This window comes from Oreochromis niloticus, linkage group LG19 (assembly GCF_001858045.2).
Source record: "Oreochromis niloticus isolate F11D_XX linkage group LG19, O_niloticus_UMD_NMBU, whole genome shotgun sequence".
Classification (NCBI taxonomy): domain Eukaryota; kingdom Metazoa; phylum Chordata; class Actinopteri; order Cichliformes; family Cichlidae; genus Oreochromis; species Oreochromis niloticus.
In genome coordinates, this window is record NC_031983.2 from 15353744 (window position 1) to 15365669 (window position 11926).

Consider the following 11926-nt stretch of genomic DNA (forward strand, 5'->3'; position numbering starts at 1 on the left):
GTTCTAAACTGATGCAGAAAATGCACATTAAACATAATATAAACTTACTGAGTGAAGTAATGTCAAGAGGATTCCTTTAGCTCCTATTGGGTTGGTTCCTTGATCAATGCAATACAGAATCATTAATTTGGTTTTATGTAATGTCCTTAAAACACGTCAAAATGAGGCTCTGTAGTCTGTGTGGCCTCCACATGTCTGTATGACCTCCCTACAACACCTGGGCATGCTCCTGATGAAGTGGCAGATGCTCTCCTGAGGGATCTCCTCCCAGACTCCTGGACATTTTGTGCTGCAGTTGGTGGATGGAGCGAGACATGATGTCCCAGATGTCCTCAATTGCATTCAGGTGTGGGGAACGGGTGGGCCAGTCCACAGCATCAATACCTTTGTCTTGCAGGAACTGCTGACACACTCCAGCCACATGAGGTCTAGCATTGTCTTGCATTAGGAGGAACCCGGGGCCAACCGCACCAGCATATGGTCTCACAAGGGGCCTGAAGATCTCATCTCAGTACCTAATGGCAGTCAGGCTACCTCTGCCGAACACATGGAGGGCTGTGCGGTCCCCAAAGAGATGCCACCCCACACCAAAACTGACCCACTGCTAAACCAGCATGCTGTAGGATGTTGCAGGCAGCAGAAGGTTCTCCACGGCGTCTCCAGACTCTGTCACAAGTGCTCAGTGTGAACCTGCTTTCATCTGTGAGGAGCACAGGGCACCAGAGGCAAAGTTGCCAATCTTTGTGTTCTCTGGCAAATGCCAAACATCCTGCACGGTGTTGGGCTGCAAGCAAAACCCTCACCTGTGGATGTCGGGCCCTCATGGAGTCCGTTCCTGACCGTTTGAGCAGACGAGCACATTTGTGGCCTGCTGGAGGTCATTTTGCACGGCTCTGGCCTTTCTTTCCTACCCCACAGTACCTTCCCTTACCGTTAGTTTCCTATTCTTTTACTTATTCTTTGATGACGGTTGTCTTCCTAGATAAGCAGTTTCATTTGCTCTTGTGCGAGTCAGTGGCTCAGGTGCATTCTGGGACTGTCAGTTCACCAGTGTGCTGGCATGCTTCTTAACAAACACACCACTACAGCAAACATCTCAATTGTACTTGTTGATTTCTTCGACAAAACCCTGAACAAAAATTTCCTTGTGTGTGCTGCCTGGTGCTTTTAAATTCTGTGGTAATTTGAGCAGCACAGAAAACATTCCATGAATTAAATTATGTTAGTCTATCTAAACATGTACACTAGTCATTAAATTACATGGGAAAGCATGATTATGGGTAAACAACTGCACCAAGGAAATTCCATTTTTCTTCTCAAAATGTAAAATGTCTGTTGAAAAATCACCTTAAACAGAGATGTGATTAACTTTTTATTTTACCAAAAATAACATCAATGATGACACAATCAGTCTTCATCAGAAGTGCTCAAATCACTCTCAGTGGCATCGTCTGGAATGTCTTCCTCCTCCTCCGAGTCCATTTCCAGGAGTGGTTGGTGGCTGAGGATTCTCTTGTACGTGTCCTTTATTTTGAGCATTTCAGCTTTCAGTTCACTTTGTTTTTTTAAACCAGGCTACGGAGTCCCTTCTGTGCATCCTCCGACATGCCAACAAGGGAGGCTGTAAAAAGAACAAAACAAATAAATATGAGTAAAGTAAAAAAAACAAACAAAAAAAAACCCTCACCTCATAAACACAAGGAATTATGATCCTGTAATTAAACGTTTTTTTTTAAAGGGAGAAGGCAGTGTTAGCTAGCAATCTAGATATAGGTAAAAGATCCAGTAAGACTTTAGCATCTGCTCTTATTTTCAATTGATTCATCAAATAATTAATAAATAAAAGATGTGCTTACAGTCTGAGGAGATTGTCCCCAACACCACAGATCGCATTTGCAACACTGTCCAGTGATGCCGCATCTCCCTGCAAAGGATCATCTCGTCCTCTCTCAGGCGCCTCACAGCCATCACCTTCTCAAAGACCTTTCTCTTTGTCCGGACGTCAGCAGCAGCTACAGTTTAACAACATCAGATGGGAAAACATAGTAGCACGTTATGACTCAAGAACAAAACATTCAACTACTGCTCAGATACTGGGATTTTGTTTAAAAAGGATATTTATAAATCAAGAGCTTACGTTCACTTGTGCTCTGCCAGAGCCAAATGTCGGTCTGGATGAGGGCATCACTGGATACGATTTGCTCTGTTGGTTCAACAAGCTTGTTGTAGTCGTCAACAGCAGCCGCCAAGCGTTTCTTCTCATCTAAGATGACCTTGCGAATTCTGCGTCGCCTCTTGTTGCTATCTGTAAATAATCATAAAAAATTCACACCTTCACATAATGTATATAGTTACATTTTAATCTACACTCATCAATTTGTTTGCTAGAACACGCATCACATCCAGATTAAACAAACCTGAATCTGATTTTATTCTGTTTACAAAGTAGCTGTACAAGCTGTACAAACTAAGTATCAAACGGTCCATTTCAAAGAAACTGGGACGTACCATTTTGTCTGTAAAGACTTTGTGTTCGCACTCTGATGATGACGACAAGCTCCTCTAGTCGTGCCTGCAACGCTCCAAGGCTGCCATCAGTTTGATCAGTTTCTAAGTGAGAGGAATATTAATCAGAATACAGGATGAGTAACAGTCACCAAACTACAGTGGACTCTGTAATCACTGACTTGATGATATTCATTATAAGACATCTGTAGCCTTCATGTGCTGCATTATCATTAGATAACAAGTATGTCGGTGTTCAGGTTTATAAAACCAACTAGTACGACATCATTTCAACCCAGGTTCAATCCAATTTGATGAAACGCAAAAACTCTGCCATAAATTCCACTTTTACAAGGCTTATTTTTCTTTGTTTGTTGACACTGTCAGAAAGATATTAACTCTGCCTTAAGTTCTTTAATGAGGCCATGGTGGGTCCTATTGTTATACACGAGTGCGTTATATTGAGACTCACCTTCAGCCCATTTCTGCACATCGGCCACCCATTGCTGCAGTGTGTCGTCATCCACACCCAGCTCATTTCTGGTCATATTGAGGCTCTCCATTTGTTCTCTAAGGATCCTTATGATCTAAGAATACATTAATAAATGTCATTCGCATTGATGTTTTTACAGTACAGGTGTTTTTCCCCCATTACCACACACATTTAAATGGGTGTTGAAAAAAAAAAAAAAAAAATCACCTTTAGATATCTCTGGCTCAAACTGCGGCCCAGTTGTTCCACTTTCCTTTTGGTCCACCCCAAAGCCAGGAGGGTCAGCATGTCTGTTCGCCCTGCATTTCAGTTCGTATAAAAATAAGAATTAATGAGTGAGTGGAATCTCACACACAGACACATACCTGCTTTTGTACTTCAATGGCTGCAGTATACCTCGCATTTCCAAATGAGAGCCTTTGCATGCATGACGGAGAGAAATGGACGCATTGACAAGAGGTTCCTCAGCTGAGCCACCTTGATTAAATGTGGGAAATATTTACAGGACACATCGGAGCAAAGGAAAGTAATATGTCCTGGGACGCTAAAATTAAGCATACATTAAGAAAAAGTAAAGTAAATAGTATTATAACAACACCAAGAGAAAAATAAAATGAATATACACCCATCCATATGCATTTATACACACACCACACACACCACACACACACACGTGTATATGTTTATGGCGTTAACGTCATTTTAACAACATTAACGCTGACAGCACTAATATATATATATATATATATATATATATATATATATATATATTATATATATATATATATATATATATATATATATATATATATATATATGAGTCTCTTACATCATTTGTGTGTCTCTGGATGTATTTCATAAACTCAGCAACTTCCTCATCTTTCTCAATGAAGACACCTTCAAAGTTCGCCTGCTCTGAAGTGCTGAACGGACACAGTGACAGTTGTTTGAAAAGAAACATTAAAATACTTTTTTTCTACAAATCCATATTTGATTTATGTACACAATGCATAACGTACCTTGTATTTGATTGAATGCGATAAAGCTTCCAGTTTCCATCAACTGAGACGGCAAGCACGTCTGGAGTGCAGGCAGGGCAGCTAACGCATGGCTCCTTGCACATCCTGTCCATCTCAAACAGCACTCCACTCCACAAAGCTTTTACTGAAGGCATCAGCTGATATTCGGCCAGTCTTAAGTAGAGGACAAACAACAGAATATTCACGGACAGTCATCATAAACATTGATTTGCACAATTTCCTTAAACGTGACAAATTTAGAAACTCACCCTTCAAAAATGGGCTGTTCTTTCATCCAGCATTTTGACAAATGCCTTAAGTGACATGACATCCCTGGTGCAGCCTTCTTAATGTCATAGAAAGACTGAAAGGCATCCATTGAAAACAGGGTGCAGAAATTTAAGGTGCCAGGCCAATATCCACTACCCAGGATGTCCTTAACTGAGGGGGACCACATTAAGTCACAGGTGGTGCAGCTCACCACTGGCAGTGCAAGGTTATAACGGCCTTTAGAAAGGATAAGGATAAATTCAGTCATGGGTCAAAGCATTCATTTTTTTCATGTTGTGAAGATTTTATGTTGTTTTCAAAGCAAAGCAAAGTAAATCCAAATGACCTTTGACAGGTGCCCACATATACTGCAGGCCGAGGGTAATTCAAAACAAGATAGCAATTCTTAAAGATGTATCTATTATGTTTCTATTGTTCAGCACTTTGGTCAGCCTTGTGTGTTTTTAAAGTGCTATATAAATAAACAATGATGATAGCAATGTACAATCTGCACTAAAACCTGCAAACACATCTATTGTGTATGTAGTGTGTGACAAAAGGGCAACCATTTATGGTTACAAGAGCCACAACTGCGCCGGGTGAAACCTCAACATTACCTGCTTGGCAGTCACACACATGGTCTGGCCTTTGCACAGGCAACAGCCGAACTAACATTAAAAACACACAATATATATAAAAAGAATTGGAAATTAACTGATACACAATAAATATACAATAACAGCACCCACTCATAGAACATAGCAAGAAATGCATAGGACTTAAAAACCGTACCTATTGGCTTGTGAAACTCTGATGAAGGCTGCAAAAACCCTCCTGTTACTGCCTCTTGGTTGTGCAGGACAAAGCGTGTGTGAACTGCAATATCACAGTCAGCACAAAGGAATGGAAGAGGCAGGCAGTCCAGACACCTCACAACTACTTGTTTGCCACACTGACACACACGGTGTGACTGTGGATCCAGAGTAGATAACATTTTGTCTATAAGACAAGGCCTGGCCTCTTTCCACTTTTGCAAGGACACCATGTTTCTGATCTCCTAGTGAGTAGTAGCTGACTCAGACGCCATCTCACAAGTCACGGCTGCGTCCTCTTCTCCATCCTCCAACAACCTGAGGAAGCACCTCAGTTCCATACACTAACAGAAAAACAAATAAATAAAGAAACTCTTCCACAAAGTGAAAAACACTCTAGGCAGTATGTTTCTTAGGACTGCACAAAAGGCCTGCCTAACTCAACTATAACAACAAATATAAAAGTAAACTTTAAAAAAGGAATACCTTCTTTTATATATTGTGAAAGTGCCTTTTGTTGGGTTGACACTGGCAACATAACTAGGTTCTTCACGTGGACATTGATGCTGATCTGCGGAAAATGGGGGAAAAAAAGAGATTGAAGAATATTTACTTACTGAAACATATATACACATATATAAAATTTATAAAAAATATATCAAATAATATAACGTTTACTACGTACAATAAATTAGACAAGTGTGTCCCCTCTTTAACGTTTGTTTCCAGTAGATCACATTTACAAAAAAAAAAAAAAAAAAAAAAAAAAAAAAAAAAGAAGGTTACCTGCTTGTCTTGACGGAGTTCGTCAGCAGCTTGAAGCTTAGCGCTCCGGTTAACGTTAGCAATTAACGTTAGCATCATAGGTTTGTAAATAGCTAGCAGAACTATTAGCGCAAAAACTGCTTTACACACCATGTGAGGCTCTTTTGCAACACACAAGTCCTTAAATGTTTATAATAGATTTAATGATCATCGTTGGTTTAAATGGCTAATGCTGCACTAGCCACGTGTAGTCGTTACCGTACTGTACCTAGCAAGCATGCTGACGGTAGCTGTAGCCATTTTTAAATGCATTAAATCGTTCCCGAGATCAGTCACCCCTGTTTGTTTGAAGCTTTTGTGGAAAAAAACCCCCTTTGAAACACACATCAAGCTATTACTCTAAATATATGTATTTTTACATACCTGCATTAGAATCAATCAATTCCGCCTCCTTTTCTTATTCTTATAAACGGGTCTCTCCGTTCTCCCATCATCCTTTGCTTACACAGGTTGCGTCTGATTGGTTGGAGCCGAGCGCATCCAAAACTAACAGGAGTGGTGAATAAAACTATAAATGTGTTTTAAGTGTGAAATAAAAATAATAAACCCAACCAAGGATTATGTACGTTAAATCTGAGCACTTTCAGATCGTGAATCACTTTGGAAAATGAAGCGATTTTATTGTTGAATTATCAGTGTTACTTTCATGTGTTTTTGTTGAGAAATGTTAAGGATGTCATTAAAAGAAAGCATTAAATTAGGGAGAAAAACCCGTTCGTCACGTTTCGCCGTGACGGGGTTATTATTGGAGTAAATGGATGGCCGGAGCCTCTGCTCGAAGCGTCTCTGATCGCCGAGAGCGGGTTCATATTGGAATGAATTGACAACCCACAGCGTCGCATAAAAACGTGGAAGGGTACCTTCAGCGTCAGCATGAGAAGTTAAGGGACGTGACAAATCGTCAGTAATTTACGCCTCGGGAGTGAGAACGGGTTGCAACCGTACTTCATCTCAGAGGTAGGTTAATACCCCCCGCAAATACCTGTTTATCGCGGTTTCATGGAAACTCAAATTAACAGAGACTGTACTTCATCTCAGAGGTAGGTTAATAAATTGGATTTAACTTAACCACAATACTGTAACATGGGTTCTTTATAAACTTGAGTACAACTTGAAGGTGGTAGCAAGATGCGCTGCGTGGATGTTTCCGGGGGAGTTCTCTGCCGAGTGCTGTGTGAGCCTGCAGTGGACGGAGGCAATGAGGGGGTGAGACGTGAAACCTGTCATTTATCTTGTGCCTTTTCCAGCGGATTCTTCAGCTGCCGTAGTAAATCTTGTCCATATTCAGTTTGTGGGTAATCTCCCCCTCTTGCCCCAGCGTATGGTTTTACCGTCGTTGTTGCTAACGACAACGCATAACAGCAGTCGCTTGTCCGTCCGGAGTGTGGTTATATTAAATATAAGCGAAAGAGTATGGGGCGCCGTTTGGAAATTAATACTACAGTGACCATAAAAACGATGAAAAAATATTGCCGTAATATGAAACGATAGACTTTTTCATATCGTCATCCGATATGTGTCGTTGTATCGAACAGCCCTATTTTGAACTCTCCTCGTCCTTTTAGTGCGCAGTCACCTTTGTTATATAGCAAGGTATTTAAAATGAATAAATAAATATCCCGTTCATTTCAATACGCATGATCTGAGCATGCGCGGAATGACAAGGAGCGCTTCTTTGATGCTTTGATCTACTCAAAGGAGAGACTGTGACGTGGCAGTCGACGTCACCATCTCTGCCACATGAATCCATAAATACAGGTGCTTTAACACAGTTTACTTACCTTCGTGCGGCTTCAGAAACAGCGAGTCGTTTTTGCAAAGCGAGTTGTCTTTGACAAAGATAATACTTTTACATTCATACAATTCATACAAAGTTTTTTTCTTTTGACACTGTGCTTTTATACTGTTAAAGAAATGTCAGAGGAAACATTAAATAATTCACCTACGGACAGAGATAATACAGAGGAATCACATCAACTGCGAGAGAGAGCGCTTCTCATTGTAAAGCTGGCCAAGGCTAACAGTAAGATGTGTCAATTAGAGAAAGAGAACAGGGCTCTCAGGAAAACTATACATAATCTTGAGATCCAAGTGGCAAATCAAAATGCAACTGAACGTGAGACTTCCTTCGCAGAACCATATCGTGACGAGGCTCACACTAGTGGTCGGTGCCGTTGTGCTGCCAGATGCCATGAGTCTCTGCAGCAGTTGCACAGAACGTTTGAGTCAATCGAGAGAAGAATAGGTCAGCGTGAAGGGTTTCTCGTGGAGCAGAACAGAATGATTATCACTAAGCTGGACAACATTGAAAGGGGGGTAAATGAACTAAAGGAAGAGAATGCGAAAATCAGGAGTGCTTTAAACAACCTTGTGATCAAAGCGGAAGTATCACAGCGTTTAATAATTACACGTGCAGCTGAACATGAGGAACATAACACTCCTGTCACAGAACCACCTCCTGATGAGGCTCAGACTAGTAGTTGGTGGCGTGCTGGTGCCAAACTCGCACTTAAAGTAGGTCTAGGTCTTGTCACAGCAGCCGTTGTTGTTCCTGCAGCTTGCTGGGCCGTCTCAAATATTTTCAGCTGAAGTGAATGTCCGTCCTCTGTGGGATTATCCTTATTATCCATTCCAGCCCTACTGTAATTGTGGATGTCGACCGGGTGCCTTTTGAAAACAGTAATAATGTTTTCCAGCCACGGTCCACAACCTGTCATAGCTATACTGTGCTCTCCTTTATGTTCAATTTTATTTTGCCCTCATCTCCCAACCAGTCATGACAGAAGACTGCCCCTCCCTGAGCCTGGTTCTGTCACAGGTTTCTTCCTGTTAAAGGGAGTTTTTCCTGTCCACCGTTGCCTTGTGCTTGCTCATAGGGGATCACTTGATTGTTGGGGTTGAATTTTTGGATTGAATTTAATTGGCTTAAACTGAAAAACAAAAATTCAAGTGAGGGGTCTGATAGTAGAGAGCACAAAATTTGTTAATTGGATTTTTTTATTTGTAGTTTTTGTAGTGCTCCCTACTACAAAAACTACAAATAGAACCAATGCAGTTAGCAGCAAATCAAAATAAAGAAAAATAATATTTAAAAAAAAATCCACTACTGCTCTGTGTGTTTACTTCAATGAAGACTTGTATGTTTTGTGATAGAAAAATATAAATTGTCCAAAATATTTGAGAGTTTTTAAATTAGCACTGCATGAGTTTAACTGTGGCACAGACGGCTGTCGGCCTGGTGAGTGAGAGTTCAACCTCCAAACTGAACCCAGTGTGTTACTCACAGAATCACAGATTTACTCACATTTACTGATTGTTCTGTAGGGTCTTTACAATTTTCAGCCCCTTCAGGTGACTGTTGTCTTCTGACTCCATCTTTAGGGTTTAGTTAGATTAAATATTTAACCATTTAATTCAAGAATGAAAGACACATTTATCACAAAGGCACTCTTATAATGTAGATTAAATGTGTGTTGACATAACATCTAGATGTATGATTAGAAAGAGAGAAATGCTGTAATGACATGAGCAAAGTGCAGTATTCCAAGATGGCATCAGAGTTTTAACACCTTTTATACTCATGTTTTTTTTAATTATGTTAAGTGTAAAACATCAAAGATAATGACATTGATTCATCTGTTTATGTTATTATCACAATAATAACAACATAAAATTATTATGGTGACATTTTTTCTGTGCTGTATTAAGGTTACCAGAGTCAGCTGGGGATTCATGAACATCATCAGTGATGTTTCTCCACAGCGGGCTCATCAGTACCTGGTGACAAAAGGTCAATCCAGCTCTGACTTGAGGCTGTTCAAGAATCTGCGCCACTTGATCTGGTTCCACCTCTACCACAGGCAGAGAAACACAGGGTGAGATCTCCTCCTGCCAGTCATCACGCTATAACTGTGTCCAGGTGTTAAATTCGTCCATGTGATTCAGCAACACTGTAAAATAATATTCATTTCTTTGGTAAGAAGTGTGTGTTTCTGTTCTTAAATTGATCATCACCAGCCTGGACTCTTTGTTGGCCAGACAAAATCAGGAACGAAATCATTGGTTTTCACAACTGGGTCCAGTTCCACCTGCAAAGGATATAAGACCAGGGAGCATGATTTGGTAAGTATAACATTTCACCAGACAGAAGAGTTTCATTTCCTTTGATTTCAGTATTCTCAGCCGGTCGGCCTCATGTGTGCCTGATCACAAGTCGGTCCACTTCATACATGCACAGTAGCGCAGGCAAATAGTTGCTCACACGCTCACTGTGGCCATTATTGAGCTCGCGTTTGGTGGAGACGAGTTGGGCTTCGATTCAGATTCACAAGGTCCCGAATCGATCGATTCGATCAGTGAGAGGATGGACAGACTTTCACTTCTTGAAAGATCAGATCCAAAATCAGTTATGCATTAAGAAATGTATTTATTTGAATATTTTGTGACATTGTTATATGTGTTGCATTAGTTTAAAAGTTTTTTTGTTATTAATAAATTGACTACAACAAACACTAACTGTCACTGAACTCATTTTATTTTCAGGTATTTTTAACATGTATGAACATAATGCTAACTTTGGACAATTTTACATGGATATTTATTTGATGGCAATAAAGTAAATAACAACAACAATTGAACAAGAATATTTCTAATAAGCCAACAATATTTAAAGAAGAAAAAACGATATTTACAGTTGTTTATACAGGATTAACCTGAGTGACCTGTTCCTGGACCGTTTTTTTTTTTTTAACAACTGTAATAGATTACAGGAAGTCTCTGGCTGTGTTGCTGAATCTGCCGATGCAAGATCAGACATGGATGGATGAGGTGCTGCAACTGAGACCTGCCGTTTGTCTTTTCTGGTCGGCGAGTGGAGAATCACACACAGTGGTCTGCAAAGAGAGCTTCAGGATGCTTCCTCCCACTGTCCACTGCATCGTCCATCCACAGGGTTTGCAGGGCTGGCTCAATCCATGGCCACCACACCACTAACATGTTTTCAGAAATATGCAAGCAGGAGATAGTGGATGGTATATTACTACTAGTACAATACTTTTAACTTTGTAGCAGACAACACTTTGATAAAATGCTATGAAAAAAAGAAACCAACAGATTAGATTCTAAAAGTTTCAAAGAGATTTAATTTACATATTTTATATAATAAAGTAAATGTACGAATGACCGGCAATAATTCAGTCACTGAAATTATCCATGAAATTAGCTAATTAATTCCTAAAAGTGTGTAGATTAAAGAAAATTATTTTACCTGGATACGATTGTCTCGGATGAGCCTGAGGTACAAAGCATGCTGGTGATGACGATAAAGTTTTCAAAGACCGATTGAATAATCAAAGAGACATTTATAAAGCGCAGTCTACAACAGACATACTTACTGTGTGAAAGGGAGAAGAGAAACATGCTGTGTTGTTGCAATTCTCTTTTGCATAAGCCACACCAGAAACGCTCTGTGCAGAATAAATAGCTGAGAAAAAAAACCCATCAAAGTTGAGGTAAGTGGTTACTGTTCATCACAACTAAACAGTATCATGTTTTTGTTTTTTGTTTTATCTGATATTAGTTTGTGAGGATCAAATTTCTCTTTGGGTAAAAATTAAAAGGCCTCTAAAGGCCTCGTAAGGTCGGTTCTAAAAGGCAAGTCAGTCCCTGAAGCTTATTTGTCCCACAGATGCTAATTCAGTGACAGCTCAAGTCTGTGGGAATGTATAAGGAAAGTTTTGGGACTGGACCCCTGTCTGATCCTAAAAAACTAACTTTGTTGTTACTTACAGCAATATTGAGGAAACATTTAACAGTTGGAGGTTAATCATGGAACAGGAAGAAGTTCAAAGGGAAAGTCCCTGCCACGCTTTCGGTCATGCTTCAATCCGACATAGTCATTCAACCGGTCCATGCTATATCGCTCCTCTCGACCCGGAGTGGTATAACGTGCTGTAGAAAAGTTTGATCGATTTGCTCTCTCTCTCTCTCTCTTTTAAAAAGTT

General features: G+C 40.1%; 1 protein-coding gene across 8 annotated transcripts; it reads right to left on the bottom strand.

Annotated features, from left to right (window-relative positions):
* Window positions 1-1359: 1359 nt before the first annotated feature.
* LOC109195836 (uncharacterized) lies at window positions 1360-6419 on the bottom strand. Of its 8 annotated transcripts, none has more exons than XM_019348590.2 (12): window positions 6288-6419; window positions 5586-5670; window positions 5080-5443; window positions 4287-4955; window positions 4018-4191; window positions 3395-3475; window positions 3206-3297; window positions 2978-3092; window positions 2509-2610; window positions 2138-2305; window positions 1857-2012; window positions 1360-1621 (listed from the first exon to the last, which is right to left on the bottom strand). In XM_019348590.2, exons 5-12 carry the CDS (start codon window positions 4055-4057, stop codon window positions 1566-1568), a joined length of 810 nt encoding a protein of 269 aa, XP_019204135.1. In that variant the 5' UTR covers window positions 4058-4191; window positions 4287-4955; window positions 5080-5443; window positions 5586-5670; window positions 6288-6419; the 3' UTR covers window positions 1360-1565. The 8 variants fall into 8 exon arrangements, with proteins under 8 accessions (XP_019204135.1, XP_019204134.1, XP_019204136.1 ...); XM_019348589.2 differs by having other exon boundaries at window positions 4287-4524; window positions 4905-5443; XM_019348591.2 differs by adding an exon at window positions 3828-3921 and having other exon boundaries at window positions 4287-5443.
* Between the last annotated feature and the right edge of the window lie 5507 nt (window positions 6420-11926).

What these genes read in the sequence shown, in the direction of transcription:
- LOC109195836 (XM_019348587.2), bottom strand. Translation starts at nt 5,332, where the DNA reads ATGGTGTCCTTGCAAAAGTGGAAAGAGGCCAGGCCTTGTCTTATAGAC. An exon ending in AGAGTTTCACAAGCCAATAG is followed by an intron (nt 4,956 to 5,079) that starts GTACGGTTTTTA and finishes TTTTAATGTTAG; the next exon opens with TTCGGCTGTTGCCTGTGCAA. An exon ending in GAACAGCCCATTTTTGAAGG is followed by an intron (nt 4,192 to 4,286) that starts GTGAGTTTCTAA and finishes CCTCTACTTAAG; the next exon opens with ACTGGCCGAATATCAGCTGA.